Source organism: Mauremys reevesii, linkage group 1 (genome assembly GCF_016161935.1).
Source record: "Mauremys reevesii isolate NIE-2019 linkage group 1, ASM1616193v1, whole genome shotgun sequence".
Taxonomy (NCBI): domain Eukaryota; kingdom Metazoa; phylum Chordata; order Testudines; family Geoemydidae; genus Mauremys; species Mauremys reevesii.
The window spans coordinates 225067441-225086375 of record NC_052623.1 but is presented as its reverse complement, the minus strand read 5'-3'; the positions used below and the strand labels follow the sequence as shown (position 1 = coordinate 225086375).

The window sequence follows — 18935 nt, the reverse complement described above, 5'->3', positions numbered from 1 at the left end:
AACAACATTATTTAACCTACAAATGTATGAACAATGCTAGATTTTTTTTATGGGCCAGACAGTAGATGGCACTCTTTCTATTAGGTAGCTATACACACATATATACTGTTATGTATGTCATTTATATAGCACTCACCAAATAGTTGTTCTTTTCCTTTTCCTTTCATTAACTGAGATGTTTCCTAAACATCCTTGTAGATTCAGCTATTTCTTGGAGGAGTTACATCTCAGTTAGAAGTCTAATAAAGCACATGTCAGCTATGAAAATGATGTCAATGTGCCCAAAAGGCCTGATTTGCAAAATGTCATGCAAAATTGCATGCACAAAAAAGCAGACACATTTGTGTAAGTAACACACGAGTAATTACCATGATTGTACAGGCAGGCTGGATAATTACACCTACAAATGACAAGAGATGCATCTAGCCCTTTGTATGTGCATTTGTAGAAATGGAATATGCAATTTAAGCATGGAAATGTACATGAAATTTTGCATACATAATTGTATGACAGATTTTCTGAAAGCCAGGCCCAATAGAAGCACACATGTATATTTCAGGGTGGCACTGACAGCATACATATGCTGGATTTGAAAAAGGACTGGGTATTTTATTGACCATGATTGACAATTGTGCCTAAACCAGCTAAAATGGCAGTATCGCTCATCAGCTGTCATGCATAGCAGAGACTGGGACTGAGGGGTGTCAGGAAGGAATTTTTCTCCCACTTACAGCATTGTAGAGTTATTCAGGTGCAACATGGCCACTTTTGTGTGCTGTTGGCCACTGCAGCATGACAGATACCAGATTAGATGGAATGAGGGCTTGATCTGACATTACAGGTTCTGTGCTCTGGCTTTCCCTGGGGATCTCCACGGGGAGCATACCTCTAGGATTCACCTACACAACATCAGCATCTTCCTTAACTCACAAACAGGACCTGGGGTAGATCCCCTGGAATCTCCATTGAGAATTAATGCTTGTTCCAAGTTATAAATAATGAAGGAAGCCTAGGATCAATTCCCCACTATCTCCACAGGGAATATAATTGGTGAAGTGACACCTATCTTAGAATCATAGGGTTAGAAGGGACTGCAAGGTCATCTAGTCTACCCCCCTGCCAAGACATAGGATTTGTTGTGTATTTACAGTCTATAAAGGAGTTTGGGATCCTTGGGGATTAAATGCAAAGTTATTACATTATATTCACCTCTGTTTCTACTCTGGATGGGGTCACCCTGTGTAATCCTGCTTGGGTGAGCTTACAAAGCAAATTTAGTGCAGCCAGTGCCTTTATGATAAATCACCTCACTAATGGATTGTTTGTATGAGACCCAGGTTGTTTGATGCCTACCTACTACAGTACATGTTGGAAATGCGTGAACTAGATCAGATAGACTACTATAGCTAGATCAGCTAGGTTAGATAAATGACCAAAGCTACTCTTAATACTATTAAAGGTTTGAAAGGAAATGACCTGTGATGGGTTTTGAACATTCAGTGCACACAGAGGAGCCTTTATTTGTCTACTGTGAGATTTCCTCTCTTTTCATTTCTCCCTTGGATTACTAGTGAATGCTACTTGGAATAAAATCCAGTGTCAACTTTAAGAAAGTGTTGCTTTTAGTAATACTTCTACAGCTCATCAGTCTACAGAGGATTCCATGTTCCGAAAAGGGGCAGTGCTCTCTGTTTTCCAAGGCCCTGTGCTATGCTCAAAATAGAAGACCTGGTTCGCTTCCCAGCTCTGCTACTTCCTTGTTTTGTGACCTTGTGCAAATCAGCGTCTCAGTTACCTCCTCTGTAAATTGTGGACAGTGAGGTTTACCTCCTTGTATGGGGAAGGGTTGTGGTCTATTTATTATAAGCCTTGCCTGCATGTTAAGTATCACTCACTTTGCCTCTTTCCATTGATATTTCCAAAGTGTAAGTTGCCTGACCACTATAACGATCTGTGTTTGATGTGTGATGTAATGATTTAAAGGGCAAATTTGAGGGGATGCCATTGGTTTATCCCTAAAATAACCAGCATGTCTAGGATTCAGCTTTAACATCTGGATTATGTTCCAAGCCTTTCTTCCATCTTCATATCCCTTATATGGCTCATCTCTGGAACAGACCACAAAAGCTCATACGTAGGTTTGCAAGGATTAGCTTTTTAGCAGTAAATGCTGATTTCACTGTACACACACACACCTGTGAGAAAAAATTTCCACTGATAACAGCTAGGCAAAGTAAGGGAAATGCTGCTTGAAAACTTATTAGACTTTTATTTAAGGCTATTTACTTTGTATATTTTGACATGTGATGAGGACCCCGCACCATAACTGTGTGCAACTGTGACAATCTAAATCAATAAAACTTTAAAAAGTGCTTCAAAATAAACACTGAAATTATTTTTAAAAACAAACAAACATATTTTGCCAAGCCTACTCATACACAAGAACCGTATTTATTTATATATATGTAGTTATATATATATATATATATGTACAAACATTAACAGGCATCACATCAAGCACTTCTACAGCACCATGCATGGAAATTAATGCTTTGCAAAGAATTTTCACAGCTATTCCAGTTCCAGTTTCACCAAGAAGGAGGTGCCATAGGACACAGTGCAGGAGACTTGGGTGTGGAAAGCACATAATTAGTCCTTTTCCTACCTCTCCCATCAGGAGGCACTGTAGGGAATGGGGTGGGCACTGGAATGGTAGGGGAGCTCTCAACGACTCTAGTTCGAGCCTCTCCCAAAGGGAAGCACTACCGGGAATGGTGCAGGAGCTCTAACTGCTTAAGGAGATCTCAGAGAGTGCAGTGTCAGACTTTCCCAGAAGGAGGTGTTGTACAGCATTATGCAGGGACACTGGTTGTGGGGAACATACAGCTGCTAATCGACTATTGCATAGTCCCTCCCAAAAAGGAAATAATGGAAGCTCCATTGCTTATGAGTGTTATATTTGATGAAAGCCTGAAGGTTAGACCACAGGGGAAAATCCTGCCCTGACTGAGGGAGCTGCGTGAAGAAGATGAAATAGATTTAGGCCAGCATTTTCAAAAGTCTCCACTAAATCTGGATGTCTGGTTTTCACTGCCCAGCTTGAGAAGTCAACGACCAATTAAGTCAATGAGAGCTGTGGGTGCTCAGCACCTCTGCAAATTGGGCCCAAAGTATCTTGAGGTGGGTACCTCAAATTAGTGGACACCCTTGAAACTTTTGGCCACAGCATCGCCACCTCAAATTTCTAGGATTCTGTCTCCCAGTCTCAACCTCTCCAAGTGGGAGGCAGTGCAGAGAGCTGGACAAAAGGGCTGGCAAGGGAATCTCTCAGCTACTGCAGCCCCACCCTTTCATAGCAAGGGGCGCAATGGGGATCAACGCAAGACAGCTGGCTTCATGGCAGTCTCACATGAACTCCAGTTGATGCCTCTCCCAGCAGGAGGCAGCATAAGGAGACAGGATGGATGACTCACAATTAACCCAGTCCTGTCCTCTCTCAGCAGGAAATGTTAGAAGTCTGTCTTCACTGCAGAGTTAACTCAGGCTCTTATTCATGTATTGCCCCTAACCCAGCTCCTGGCTACACACAAAACCCTCTCAAGGTTGGTGCTGCTTTACACCTGGCCTAGCTGGCACAGCTGGGGCTATAGGCTAAAGGCTGAGAGAGGCTTGCGCTTGACTGATAACACTCCCACTCTGCAGTGAGGGCACAGACTCAATCACTATTCGTCCTCCAATGCCTTCCCACAATTCCCCCCATGTGCCCAGAAGGACAGACCAGTTGTCCCACAATTCACTGGCAGAGAATCATGAAGCGGCTCAGCTCACTGCAGCACAAAGAACCCTGGGATGTGCCCCAGGAATCCTAGCTAGAGGCACATATGGGCAAGTGCAGCACCAGTGAGCACACAGTAACACAGATGGGGCTTTGCAGTGTGGCCACCCATATCTGGTCCAGGCCAACCTGGATGCTCAGACCTGGGTATTGATCTCTTTAATTAATCCTGTAGTGAAGACATACCCTATAAGCATCAGTGTGGGGCTTTCACTCCAGTCCTGGCTTCCCCAAGCAAGGCTGTAGTGCTGGATGGAGTGAGACTGCAGGGGAATTCTGTCTTTAGTGGGTCATCCTAATTTTCCTTGGAAGGGAAGTAAGAAAGGTCTTTTCTCAGGACATGAGGATTTAAGACTGGAGGGAGGGATGGAAAGAAGGAAGGGGAGAAAGTGTGAGTGGGAGAGAAAGAGAGACATTGTAGGACCAGTGTGTTTCCAAAGTCTTCTGACTGGCTGTGAGCTTCACTCCTGCCCACCTCAAAGTCCCAGGATTTTGAAGGCATCTCGTAAATCGTCCACCTCATCCAGTGGCTGTGCAGAGCAGGAGAGAAGAGATGAGTTAGTTGTGCAATGAGCGGAACTGCTGAGAGTGGTGGAGAAGAGGAAGGGGACAAGAGGAGAGAAGGGTTGGAGAAGGGAGGAGCCAAAGACAGGTGGGATAAAAATGAAAGGGAGATGGAATGGTGGAGAGAAGAGGTGAAGAAAGTGGGCAGAGGAAAGTCAAGAAGAGACGATAGAGGGGAAAGAAGGGAGCAAAGAAGAAATGCAGCAGTGGAGGAAGGGGAGGCACTGGATGGACAGGGGGAGAAGAAATGTCCCTCACCAAGAGGATCCGCCGGAGTCTCCTGGACAGACGGACAGAGTTTTCATGCAGCCCCTCCCAAGCTTTAAAGGTCCTCTCCCGGTTCTCCACGAAGGTGTTCCAGCAGTAGAAGTAATCTGCAAAGGGGCAGGAGACAGGTTGAAGACATGGAGCAGAGTCAGGGATGCCCAGAACAGAACTCAACTGTCCCCAAGGATCATTAGGGATCCATATCCCTCTATATGTCTCCCGCATGACTCTGTCACCATCTCTCCCCTGTCCCCTCTCTCCAGGCCTCTGTCTCCCCACCTCTGAGATACTGTCTCACCTTTGAAGGTCATGATGGCGATCTGGACCCCAGCCCGGTGCAGGCGTCTCAGCCCCTCAGGCTCAGCATTGCGGTCCTCACAGAAGTAAAGCCGGGCGGCAAAGATGCGCAGCGTCAGGTTGGGGTAGGCACGCAGGAAGTCAGCCACATGCCGGGCGCAGTCATAGCAGGGGCTCCATGAGGTGAACCAGGTGACTCGGTAGCAGCGTCCAGGGTCCAGGTCCCAGGCAGAGATGTAACGCAGGAAGAGCATCTCCACGTGGCAACCCGACTAAGCAAGAGAGAGACAGAGAGGGAGATGATGGGAGAGAGGATGGAGACATGCATGGATGGATATGGGGGGAATGGATGAGTGTATGGGCAGATATAGGGTTGAACTGATGGCTGGCTGGCTGGCTGGCTGGATATGCGGGTGAGCTGACGGATGCATGGATAGGTAGGGGATGAGCTGGTGGGTGCATTGATGCATATTGGGGTGAGTAGGTGAGTACACAGATGGCCTGATGGTTGGGTAAGTGAGCTGATAGATGCTTGGCTGTATTGATAGGTGCCCAAGTCATGCCCATACTTTGTTGCGCAGGTATCCGAAGTCCAAGGAGCAGGAGGTGGCGCTATCCCGACGTTTTACCACATAGCAGAGGTAGGTCTCATGGCGGCCCCGGGCCCAGCGTAGGTTCTTGAAATTGTAGAGGAATTTCTTCTGCTTCATCAGGAGGCTGCAGGGGAACATTTGAGGGGAAGATTAAACTATAATAGCACATCCCATAGCAGGGAAGCGACAGCGTCTCTGTACAGGGCTCTGGTGTGACTGCACTTAGAACATCCTCTCCATTCCTAGGCCCATCTGTACCAGAACTGCACGGTGTTCAGAAAAGGGTCACAGACAGGGCAACGGGGCTGCAGGGGGGACGACTCTACAAGTGGAAATGGAAAGAACTTAATCCACAGAGTTTGGTTAAACAACAACTAAGGTGAGAGGGGATGAAACTGTCGGAAGGGCATAAAAGCAAGGAGGTAGAGCAATTGGTTGGGAGTCTGAAGGGAGGAGACCTGGAGTGCGATTGAGAAGATGGGGCATTTTGGGCTGAGCTATAAAGGAATGTTTCCTCACAGTGTAAGACTGTGGCAGAGTCTCCAAGGGAAGGGGTGGCAGCCCCATCACCAGGGAGATTTAAAACTAGGATTGGACAAAGCTCTGGAGAGCAGGCTGTATGGAAAAACTTTGCCTTGGCCTCCAAGAGATAAACATGGTGGAATGACAAACATCAGTGGAATGCCGGAATAAACCATACAGGGAGGACAGAATGGGGGAGGGGAGAGACCAGCAATCTCACTAAAAGATTCGATTCAGTCTAATGGAAGGACATTTCTGGATGGAGACCTGTATGGATACAAGCCCTAAGTCAAATGAATTCACACATGGGGCCCTACTCTGGCCCAGGGGGATGCAAAAGTCATAGACCTTTTTCTAACGGGCTTCGCCTCAATGTGCGGTTGCAGCAGGAGCTGTGAACAGCTGTGCTCACTGAGGTGAGACACTAACCACCTCCACAGCAATGCAAAACAGAAGTGAATGGGTTAAAAATAATCCTGGCATGTCACCGCCTCGCTCTGAAGGGGTGATGTGTGATGGAGGGACTTATAGCAGGTCAGTTGATATAGGGTTTGGGTCTGTAGGGGGATGAGAGTGGAGTAAAGGTTGGGAGAGGGGAGCTTGTGCCTGTTGATTTATTGTATCAGATTTGTCTGATTTCAGTCTGAGGTCTGAGAGTCTCAGGGAAACACACATCTCTTCAACACACACACACACTTACACTCTCTGTGTGACACACATACATTGCTCCATCACACATCTTGCTACCTATCAACAAAGTATCTGAGTAACTTGGTATTTAACATGGGAATTACAATCACACTCTCACTACACACACATACACTCTTCCCTGTCACACAGCTTCATACACATACCTACATTACACAACCTTAATTTTCACACACACATATGCACTCATTCAGACACATTCACACACAAGCATACACCCCCCATTCACAGACACCTACAGCTGTCACACACAGCTGTACATTCACACTCACATATCCTTCTGTTACATACCTTTACATACCTACAGCACACCCACCTTTACATATGTAAAGCTTCCTACCTTACACACATATGCCTCCCTCATGCACATTCACACAGAGATACAGACACACAACTCTCATTCTCACACAAGATACACACATCCCTCACTCACACACATCCTTTGTTCCAAACCCACAACCTGAAATGTACATAAAGAACATTATATGCATATCATATTTCATCCCAATGTCTATATTATAAACTTAAACTCATAGACATGTAACGTGCTGATTAAGTTGTGTCATTTCTTCTTGCGGATGGTCCACAAAAAAGGTCAAGAGCCTGCTACTGCTACCAGTTAATGGAGTTATTCCTTTAGCTCCAATGGCAGTACTCTGATTTTGATGCCACAGCATTCCTTCCCATGCTGGAGCGTTAGTGTTGACCCAGAGGGCAGAGTACCCTTACTAAATAACCTACACTTCTCCCCCCAACATAGCAATTCCAGTGGCATTGGACATAATACTGACTCAGAGGGGAGAGAGAGCTCCCCGACTGAGCTACTCCTGCCACTCCCTGCAGCATCTGGGGATTTCTTGGAGGTCTCCCACCTAAGCACAGATGCAGTCCAACCCTGCTTAGCATACAAGGTTGGCCAGAAGTACCATACAAATGAGCTGACTACACACATCTCCCCCTTTCGATTTCTCTGTTTGTCTCACTCCATTTCTTAGTGTGTCTTTCTGACTTTCCATTTCTCTCTCTTCTCATCCATCCTTCCTTATCACGCTTGCTTTTATTTCACACTTGTATCCTGTGCACTCGGAACAGTCACATCCAGAGCCGGCGCTGGGCATAACCAGACTAAACAATGGCATATGGCCCCGAGCTGCTCAAGGGGCCCCCCCATTCACTTTTTATGATGTGTTGGGGGGCAAAAATAGTCCTGCTTAGGGCCTCCAATGGGCTAGTACCGCTTTATTCCAACTCCAACCCGCCCTTCAACGTGGCTCTGGCTCTAGTCCACAAAGCACGTACCTCCTGGCCAATGGTCCACTCTCACTTTCAAATGTGGCTTACCGCTGCGGGGTGGGTGGGGGGGGAGGGAGGTGTGGCATTATCCCCCTTGAAAAGGGGACAGAAAGGGGGCGCCCCTTTTGCTCTTGCCTTCAGTATGACTGACCTCAGGGTGTTACAGTAGCACTACCTGAACCATTACAGGCTAAGGAGCAAGTATAACATTTAGGGTCAAATACCGAGATCTTAGCTGGAGAAACTGGAGGGGAAAATCATGACAGATGTGACCATTTCGAAGCATTGTCATTCCATTTTTAACAATTTTGCCACTGGAAAAGGGCAGTGCATTGGGAGAAAAGGAACAACCATAAACCAAACAAGCAAAATGATGCTCAAATTAGTGTTTTCCAATGTCAGCAGAAAAAATGAAAATATAGAGGGGGGAAAAAGCCATTTTCATGAAAACTTCTGATGTCAAAAACAGGCAATTTTTCGACTGAGAATCTGTCACTCAGAACATTTCAACCAGCCCTAGTGCTAATTCCACTTCTGACTGTGTTCTTTCTCTGGCTTTGACTCCACTGGGAGTTCTGCTATAGTAATGACTTCAAAACATGTTTGGTAGGTGGGTATCAACAAGTCAACCCTGGGCAGAGACTAGGATGTTAAAGCGACTGAGCAGGTTCACACTGTATAGCTAGTTACAAATTACTGGGTGTTTGCACCCAATATAGCTCCTGCATCGTTAGAGGGGATGCTATCTGAGTCATGATTATGTTCAGTCATTAAAGAAAATGGTTAGGTGTTGAGCATATCCTCTAATATAGATACACTCCCCAAATGTGCAAATCACGGTGCAGGTCCTTGCAGGGGAGAATGGCATGCAATTGCATGAGAGTGATTAGGTGATCATTTGGTCACTGTGTAACTGCAGTTCAAATAGAGCTACTGTAACATGGAATGATCCGTACCTAGGAGCAAGTATATGAACACCAGTGAGAGAATGATAGATAGATAGATAGATAGATAGATAGATAGATAGATAGATAGATAGATAGATAGATAGATAGATCACAAAAGCACTTGAATGTTTACCCCTCTGCTCTCCGTACCTATCCTAGTTCTAGACAGACAGAAAGAAAGAAAGAAAGAAAGAAAGAAAGAAAGAAAGAAAGAAAGAAAGAAAGAACAAGAATAGTTAGAAATTGGGGAAATGACAGAAAGAGAGAGAGAGAAATATGTAGTGAGGGACAGTCAGAGAGAGAAAGAGATGGGAGGGAGGGTTGGGGAACTGAGTCAGATGGAGAAATGGAGAGGGACGGCGAGCAGCTGTGCAGAACAGATTCATACCAAGAGAGAAGCCCTGAGTTCTGGTAGGAGGGAGAGGGGTACCTGTCCATTGCCATGCTGGGGTCTCCTTTGAGGTGTCGGGGATCACAGGGAGGTCCTCTGAGTCACCCTGCTCACTTGCTCCGTGTGAATGGTCCTCTGACTCAATGTACAGAAATGAGAACTGCCCTGTACTCCCCTCCCCCATTTGTCGCCTCCACCCATCATCTCCCTCCAGGTTTCAGTCTGGTTTAGGTAGGGGAGGAGTTAAAGAGCTCTTTGGGGCCACAGGAACCAGTGAGGAAAGGGTTAAAACGTAAAGGGACTTCAGTTCTAAAAGATGCTTAGCCCTGATTGGCTATTCCCCTCTACCCCCTGCACCTCTCATTGGTCCCCTCTTAGCTCTAGGATATATTTCTAAATTAATATCAATAATAAAATTCAACTAGACAGGAAATGTTGTCTAATGGTTAGAGCAGGGGACTGGGAGCTAGGACTCCTGGGTTCTTTTCCAGCTTTGCCACTGAATCATTGTTTGACCTTGGGCAAAGTCACTTAGGCTCACGTCCTCAAAGGTATTTAGGCACCTAACATTGATTTCAGTGGGCATTAGGTTCCCAAATACCTTTGATGATCTGGACCTTAATTTCTCTGTGTCTCAGTTTCTCCATCTGTACAATGGGGATAATAATGCTGACCAACTTCACAGGTGGATTGTAAAGCTTTTTTCATCAATGTCTGTAAAGTGTCTGGAATCCTTGGATAGAAGGAACATAGAAAACATCAGATTACTACTGTCATCTACATTGCTGTTGTCAGTTTCATCCTGCAGGGCTTTGCAGACTGTGTACAGAGGAGCTGCATCCCTCGCTGCAGAACCGCAGTCACCTCTGGGGTGGGACACTGCAGCTGTTTAAAAGCACACAGCAACACTACACCACAGGTCAGTACAGGACATGGAGAAGAAAACTGCCTTCAGCTGAAAATGCAAGGAGAATGTAGAGAGGCAAACTGTAATGCTCAGTGATGGACTTTAGTCTCCAACTTGACACCTAAATATTATAGTGATTGGTGCTGAGCAAATATGAGAGAGATACGAGAGAGACTGAGACTCAGGCAGCCTCTTGCAGAAAGCCACATGGGATCTTTAATGATTCTCCTGTTTACAACGCATGGGTGCAGTTGCTGCAGCGGTAGCAGTCTGCCCACAGGTTGTAAATTGCCGGATCAGAGCTGAAGAGCCTCAGTTTTATGTTTTATGCAGAAGATGTATAAAGCCATTCATTAGGATATGCCAGACTCATGACTCCAGCAGCATAAATGTACACATTGTGCTTTGCAGACAGAGCTCTGCCCCAAAGTCATAGAGCTTGTTCCTGGGTGATGAAGAGGAGCTCGTGCAGTGCCCACTGCTCACAGGAGATGCTCAGCACCTTGCGGATTGTGCCTCATTCTAGGGAAGGCACAGAAAACTGACACCTCTCAGAGAGCAGCTCAGCTCAGGATGGGCGCTAAGGGGGTGATGGGGAGATTTTCCACAACGTCTCTCCCTCTTTCTTCTCTCCCTGGCAACCATGTTCCATGTTGTACGAACAGCCGCAAGAACATGGACTGTGCATTATCAGCACTAGGGCAAGACAAGATAGGGAGGGGCTGCTGGGATAGGGCTGTGGTTGTTTTTATAATATTGGAGGAAGTGCTCCACTTTTCTGTACTTGATTTATTTTCTGTATTTGTTTAGCTGACTTTCAGAATGACTGATAGAGTCATATCAAACCAGCACATGCAAAAATATAAGGAACGTAGGAATTGCTGTACTGAAACAGACCCCAGGTCCATCTAGCTCAGTGCCCCTCTCTGATAGTGACTAATACCAGATGCTTCAGAGGAAGGTGCAAGAAACCCCATACTGGGGAAGTTTCTTCCTGACTGCAAGTGAATATGGGCAGATCCAGAGCTATTGTAAATTGTCATACATTCCATTTATTTCAGGAGTTATAACAATTCACACCAGCGGATCCCCCATCCCCTAGCTTTTGATTGATGTCCCAAAGCATGAGGGTTTATATGCCTTATAAATATGTACTCTAGCTAATAGAATTGCAGAGGACGTTCTTATTATTATTATTCATATATATGTCCATTTTGAATCTTTCTAAACTCTTGGCCCCTATAGTAGGTTGTATTTGTGAATTCAATTCTTTTTCCATTTAAATTTGGTGCCTTTTAACTGGGAAGGAGCTAAAGACAGGAAAATCATTTCAGAGGACGTTAAAAATGTCCATATACCCCACAGAAATGGCTACTTCTCAAGAACACACCTGCCAGTACTTCATCAGCTAAATTAAGGAAGTTGCAGTTCCATTCCTTTTCTGGTTCTTAATTTCCATAGCCAAGTGCTTACATCAAATTTTCCACTCTGAAAGAAGTCCAAGAACTTTATCTGTTAGCCTAGCTGTCTGTTTAAACACAGGCGCAGTGCACATACTTGCCTGAAGGTTTAACAAATATCACGTTTCATATGATATTTAACCAGATCCTTCACCTAACACCCCCAAAAGGGGACATGTTGTCAGAGGTTTAACACATTATCCCTACTACCTAAAAGCAGGGCAGATTCTACCTGCTCTGTATGAAACTAGGGAGACAGAGAGAAGCATAGTGGGAGAAAGAAAGAAAAAGAAAGAAAGAATAAATATATATTTCTATAGAATCTTCCATCGGAGGATCTAAAGCTCTTTATAAACATTTAATTATTTTTCAGCACCTCTTCTCAGTATGGGCAGTATCTTCCCCATTTTATAGATGGGGATACTGAGTAAGAAGGTGATGACAAGGCTTGTTCAAGGTCACAAGGTGAGTCAACAGCAGAACCAGGACTCGCAGACCTGTGCTCTAACCACTATAATCCTCTCTGTAATCTGCAGAGTGGTTATCACACCTGGGATCCTTTTGGGTGGAAGATGCTAGAGAAATGTAAGAGATTATTACCACTATCAATTATTTAATATCTCTAATGCATCTCTTCCCTCTGTTCCAATCATAATTATTTAATTAAAATGGGAAGGGGCTGGCAATGGGTCATTTCCAGAGATGGCTCCTCCATGTCTGTTTCTTTCTCCAGCACAGCTTGTTGGCCACCAGGGCTCATTGCAAGACTCCTCCATTCCCCCCAGAGCTAGTGGAGAGGAAGCCGGGAGCATTTTGGTGGATCAGGCTGTGCCGGGAGAGTGTTTATTACCAAAGGGCACCATTCCAATTTGTAATGGGTTCTCGTATGTAAACCTGTACCTGTGCTTGAACTCAGAGCTTGGCATATTCAAAATATAAAATGAGACAAGCAGAGAAGAGAAGGAGCCGCAGAGAAAAACACCAAACTTGATTTGTTTTTAAAGATTCAGACAGCAAAAGTCTGAGAAATGGGAGATAACATTTAGTAAATATGTAAAAGCAATTATCCAGCCCAAAGCAGAGAGCAGGCTGCCTGTTTAGTCAACAGGAAGTCGTGTGATCTGTGTGTATAGATATAAATATCTATTTGTTTTTTCCATTCACCACTTGCTCAGAAATCTCATTTTAAATCAAGCGCCCGTGGCTCTAGTTGGCTAATTTTGTTGGCTGAGAGCTAGAAACGCCACCACCTGCTTCCCCTCCCCTCAAGAGAAAACCTCAGAGATGCAGAAAAACTTTCTCTGCTCAGTGGGAGCAGAAGCTGAAACCACCAAGGCGATGTCTGTGTACTGAGACCTCAAGCCAAGCACAGCAGAGGAAAGAGGTCTCTTCTCTACTAAACATGATGAGTACATAAATAAACTGATAAGCTTGCTAACTGCATTGACTGTATTTCTTCAGTACTCATAGTGCCTCACTAGAATTAGATATAGGACAGTAAGACAATGTACAGATTTTCCCCACACAGCTCTGCCAACGCCCCTCAGTCCTGCCCTGCAGCCCCCCTGCTATTCCAGTCCTGGGCTCCCCACTCAGCTCTGCCAATGCCCCTCAGTCCTGCCCTGCAGCCCCCTGCTATTCCAGTCCTGGGCTCCTCACATAGCCCTGGCAATGCCCCTCAGTCCTGCCCTGCAGCCCCCTGCTATTCCAGTCCTGGGCTCCTCACATAGCCCTGGCAATGCCCCCCAGTCCTGCCCTGCAGCCCCCTGCTATTCCAGTCCTGGGCTCCCCACACAGCTCTGCCAATGCCCCTCAGTCCTGCCCTGCAGCCCCCCTGCTATTCCAGTCCTGGGCTCCTCACATAGCCCTGGCAATGCCCCTCAGTCCTGCCCTGCAGCCCCCTGCTATTCCAGTACTGGGCTCCCCCCACAGCTCTGCCAATGGCCCTCAGTCCTGCCCTGCAGCCCCCCTGCTATTACAGTCCTGGGCTCCTCACATAGCCCTGGCAATGCCCCAGTCCTTCGTCTCCTGCCCCTCCCTGCCTGTTTCTCTCTCTGGGTGTCTTCAGACAATAGGGGTTTTGGCCCTTGAAATCTAATAGCTGACACATTATCTGTCATTGAGGAATTCCAAGCTCACATGCCAGGCTGGAGGGAAGAAGAAGTGTGTGTGGGGGGGGGGCAGGAGTGGGAATTGAGGGCTGGAGAGTTATTTGTCCACCATGCACAGGTGTGGAGGATGTGGTTAGAGCCCAGGCAGCGTGCAGCGACTACCCTACATGTCTTCACCAGCACGCGGCTGCAGCATGCGGTTGACAGCCTGTCTCATTTACTGTAAGAAAAATGCAGAGTCAGCAATCAAAGCTAACACAGCGTCCCTGCATTGAGATGACTGACGGGGCAGCTGAACTGCTGCCATTTATTCAGTGCAGTTTCTACAGTGCTACTTTCAAGGGCTGTGCACAGGACCTCAGTCTCCAGCACTGTTCATCCATTTCCTTCCCACAGAGCCTCTGCGACCCCGTCCTGGACATACACAGAGAACTTTGGTCCCAGCACTCTCCACCTCTGCCCTTTCTCTGCGCAGACCTGCACCCTCCCCACACACAGCGGGCTTCAGTCGGCATTCCCATGCCACCCGCCCCTCCAGAGCTCAAGCCCAGCCACCCAATCATCATAGAGTGGACAAGCAGAGGCCTTCACTCTCCAGCATGGGATGTCATTCCTCTCCCCCATGCTCCTGCAACTGGGGCTACACAGCAGGCTTAGTCTCCAGCTGTACCCATCCTTCCTATTCTGCTGGCCCTGCTCCCACCTCCATAGTCCCCAACCCAGAGATGCTGTGACACTCGGTACCTCAAAGCAGCACCCTGGAACCCCCACAATTAACCACTGGTATATAATTATGATATGTTCTGTACAAAGTATGCCTTGTGAGGTATCATTTTAAAAGTCTTGATTGGTTGAACATTAATATCCTGTTGGATTGTATGTGCTATCATTGTAGGGGAACTTAGGAAGTTTTGCTATGTATGTGTTACTGAAATATGTGGGGAACACCCACAACTAGCCTTTCAGGTACAACAATGGAGTAGCCAGACAGCTCATCAGCACCCATCAAGGAAAGAATCCACCATCCCAGAGACTTCTCAGAGGGAGCACATATACAATGGAGACTGCTTGACCAACAGGAACTGACTGATCCCCATGTCACAGCAAAAGATCTTTCCAGCAAGCTGGAAGAACATATAAAAGAGGAAAAGTGACATCACCACTTGGGCTGTCTTCCCCCCACAACTCAACACCTGGCAGAACATCTGAAGGACGAAGACTTTGAATTAGGGAAGGGTGGTCCCAGGCTGGAAAAGAGTCCCAGCCTGTGTATTGAGGATCTGTGAACTGTTTGTACTGTCAGGGGGAGATGCTGCTTGATTCAAATCCTGTTTAGCTTGTAGAACTCAGACTGCAAATTCATTTTTGTTTCTAAGGTAACCAACTTTGATCTCTACACTTGCTACTTATGATCACTTAAAATTTATCTTTCTGTAGTTAATGAACCTGTATTATATTTTACCTAAAACCGTGTGTTTTGCTTGAAGCACTTGGGAAATCTCAGCTCAGTTTACAAAGGCTAGTGTGTCCTCTCCATGTTGAGAGGTGGAGGACTGGGTAATGAACTTACACTGGTCAGGCTTCTGACCAGTGAAAAACAGTACAGTTCCGGGGTGCAAGGCTGGCGAGCTGGGGGCAATTGGCTGGAGCTTCCCTATTGATGGTTCATGAGTGTCTGGGAGATCATTCATGTAACTCTATTAGTAGGATCCTACCAAATTCACGGTCCATTTTGATCAATTTCACAGCCACCGGGTTTTAAAATTGGGCAATTTCACATTTTCAGCTAGGTGTTGTAACCATGGGGGTCCCAACCCAAAAGGTCCCAGAAATGGGTCTGATCTCCCTCCCCCGCACCCCTGAGCTGCCATGAGAGGGAAGGACAAGTCCTGTCCCTCCCCGGGGACTCACAGCTAGGAGCCCCCGAATGGAGCACTTCCAGCAGCAGGGGGAGATTGGACCCACATCCACAAGTCTTCTCCAGTTGCAGGAACCTCCAGGGCTGGAGCTTCCTGCAGCAGGGGGAGGCACTCCGAGGTGGGTCTGATCTCCCTCTGAGAGTGAGAGCAGTTGTGCAGGGGAAGGAGAAGTCCTGTTCCTCCCCAGCCCAGCCAGGACTTGCAGCTAGGAACCCCCTGGCTGAAGCGCTCCCAGCAGCAAGGGAGAAATCAGATTTCATGGGGAAGGGTTTATTTCATGGTCTGTGACACTTTTTTCATGGCCATGAAATTGGTGGGGCCCTATCTATTGGGTGTGTCCCTGCCTGTGGATGTCTGTGTAAGTGCAGTACCTGCCAGAGGTTTCTGGCTTGACACGGCATTACAGTATGAGACGGATACGCCAGGTTGATGGGACAGAGGTCTGAGCAGTGCCACCGTCCAGGTTGCACCCCAGGGACCCCATCACAGGTACCCGAAAGGCCTTGCTCTGCTCCAGAGCCGTCTGTCTCTCCCCTCTGCCTGGCCCTGCAGCCAGCTATATCTCCCTTGACCTGGTGGTACCTGGAGACCTGAGGTGGCCTTCTGCAGTCAGCTACTAGATCTGGGAAGAAACTCAGCATTTCATCATGAAGTTATTTTTCAGAAAGATAGCAACCCAATTGTGGTTGTGGTTTCACAGCCCAAACCTGCCTTCTACACACTCTGTTCTGTAGCTGCACTGCTGTCAAGCTATTAACAGCACAAGAAGAAGCTTCGCTCAGGGAAGTTCAGTATCTGCTGTAATTCCTGAATTCAGTTTCTTGCCACAGCCTGGCTCTGTTTCTTACAGAGCCACAAGCTGGGAGAGGCTGGGACTAAAGTAACTGGGAGCCCTCCACAGCCCGCATTCCTAGGACATTCCTTATAATGCCTCCCACTAGGACCAGAGTAGCTGAGAACTACAGCAATAGTTCATGCAATATTCCATGCTCTGGCTGGGAGATACTGGGAATGGAGTAGCCATGAGCTCTAAAGAGGCAGTGTTACTGCATCTTACAATGCCTCCTACTATCAAATGGAGAGGCATTTTCTGAGGTTTCCAAATCTCTCCCCTCCCACTCCCCAATTAATTCAGCCAGGAGTAGCCATCCAGGAGCCTCCATGCTGGTCTCTAGGGTGACAATGAAGGTAATGATGACCCTGTCTTGGTCCAGATATACACAGTTCTCCTGGAATGGATAATTCAGCTGGGCTGGTGTCAAGCTGATTCCCCACTCTGGCATGCCGAGTGCAGAAGTTGGGGGCCCTCAAGGATTCTAAAAATTTATACTGGCCACTCCAGGCTTGTATTAAACTCCCAAGGTTACAGCTTTTTTCTGCCTGTGGATGGGTAGATGCTGCCATCACCCAAATGCAAAAAAACCCTTTGAGAACCCTGGAAGGTGCACTTGGGAATTCCTTCCTGTGGGGTACCCTCCAGCCTTTTCACTCCACCTCCGGGGAAGAGCTGAGAAAGAAAACAAAGAAAATCAGCTGTTGCCACCAGCTAATTAAACAACATGTGCACAAACCTCTTAGGACACAAAAAGCCAATCCTGTTCTTAAAAAAAGGTAAATTTTATTAAGAACAAAAAGAAAGAAAATACATTTGGAACTTAGGCTTTTGCTAGATGAAAAAAAACCCAAACAATTACAAGGATTAAGCATCAAGATAGCTCTCTTGAGGTCCAGCTTAAAGATTACAATCAAAACAAAAGCACCTAGGGTTAGCACAAAGGAGTCCACAAGCCATAAAGAAATAAAAGCGAGAAACCTAATCGCGTTTTCCTAGACATTTCCTGGTCTACTTATATATCTGGGGTTTCAAATGAGTAGTTTCTAGGTATGATCTGATGATTTTTCATACCCGACCCAAAGCTTTTTACAGCATAGTTCCAGCCCTGTCTCTGCTCCCTGGGAGAACAACACAGACAGACAAAGGGGAAGATTTTTTCCCAATTTTAAAAAGCCTTCCCATTGTCCCTTTTGGTCAGGTGCCCACTCCCTTCCTTTTACCTATACAGGGACACTTTTTTACCATTTACAGGTAAAGCAAGTAGAGAACAACTACCAAGAGGGATTTATAGCTAACTGGCTGTCCATAAAAGGGAGCTCCCCTGCCTCCCCGTTTCATTTATCACAACTGGTAACATCACCACAGAGTTGTGGAATCCCCATCATTGGAGGTTTGTAAGAACAGGTTGGATGGTCTATGACTTGAACTTGGGGCAAAGTATTTTTTGTTTGTACTGTGGTTAACCCATGTTGATAGTTTATGCCTTTTGCTCCGCTTTCTCTATCACCATTTGGAAGCCTACCTGATCTCTCAGCTGGCGACAGGAATGAGTTTTAAACACTGTTCCAGCTAGTGTTTTCTAACAGTCTGACCTTGTCTATGCTGCTGTAGGTGAAAAAGTAGAGCAGCAAATACTTTCATAGAAAGCCTTGAGCATAGAATGTCTGAGGTTTTGTTCTCTTGCAAAGCAGCCATCTCAGGCTTTTTTGGGGTGACTATCTTCCATGTATATTAAGATGTGCCCTTTATTTGGTGCCTGATGGCCAGGGGCGGTTCTATGTATTTTGCTGCCCAAAGCACAGCAGTCAGGCTGCCTTCCGCAGCATGCCTGCAGGTAACGTGGATTCAGCAGCATGCCTGTGGTCCGCCAGTCCCGTGCCTTCAGCATACCCACTGCTGAATTGATGCTGAACCAGCAGACCTCCCACAGGAATGCTGCCAAAGGCAGCCTCCCTCACAGGGACCAGCAGGCCACCCCCCCCCCATTGGCTTGCTGCCCCAGGCATGCACTTGGTGTACTGGTGCTGCCCATGATCTGTATCCAATGAAGAGCATGTCTGTTTTCATTTTATTGTAATGGTCCTGTGTTTGCATACACATGGCATCTAAATATATGGAGCTATACCTATCTCATAGAGCTGGAAGGGACCCTGAAAGGTCATTGAATCCAGCCCCCTGCCTTCACTAGCAGGACTAAGTACTGATTTTGCCCAGATCCCTAGGTAGCCCCCTCAAGGATTGAACTCATAGCCCTGGTTTTAGGAGGCCAACACTCAAACCACTGAG

General features: G+C 46.6%; 1 protein-coding gene across 1 annotated transcript; it reads right to left on the bottom strand.

Annotated features, from left to right (window-relative positions):
* Window positions 1-4238: 4238 nt before the first annotated feature.
* On the bottom strand, window positions 4239-9470 carry AICDA (activation induced cytidine deaminase). The gene is made up of 5 exons (XM_039499560.1): window positions 9457-9470; window positions 5533-5680; window positions 4965-5235; window positions 4658-4773; window positions 4239-4365 (listed from the first exon to the last, which is right to left on the bottom strand). The coding sequence occupies exons 1-5, from the start codon at window positions 9468-9470 to the stop codon at window positions 4312-4314; spliced, it is 603 nt and encodes a 200-aa protein (XP_039355494.1). The 3' UTR covers window positions 4239-4311.
* Between the last annotated feature and the right edge of the window lie 9465 nt (window positions 9471-18935).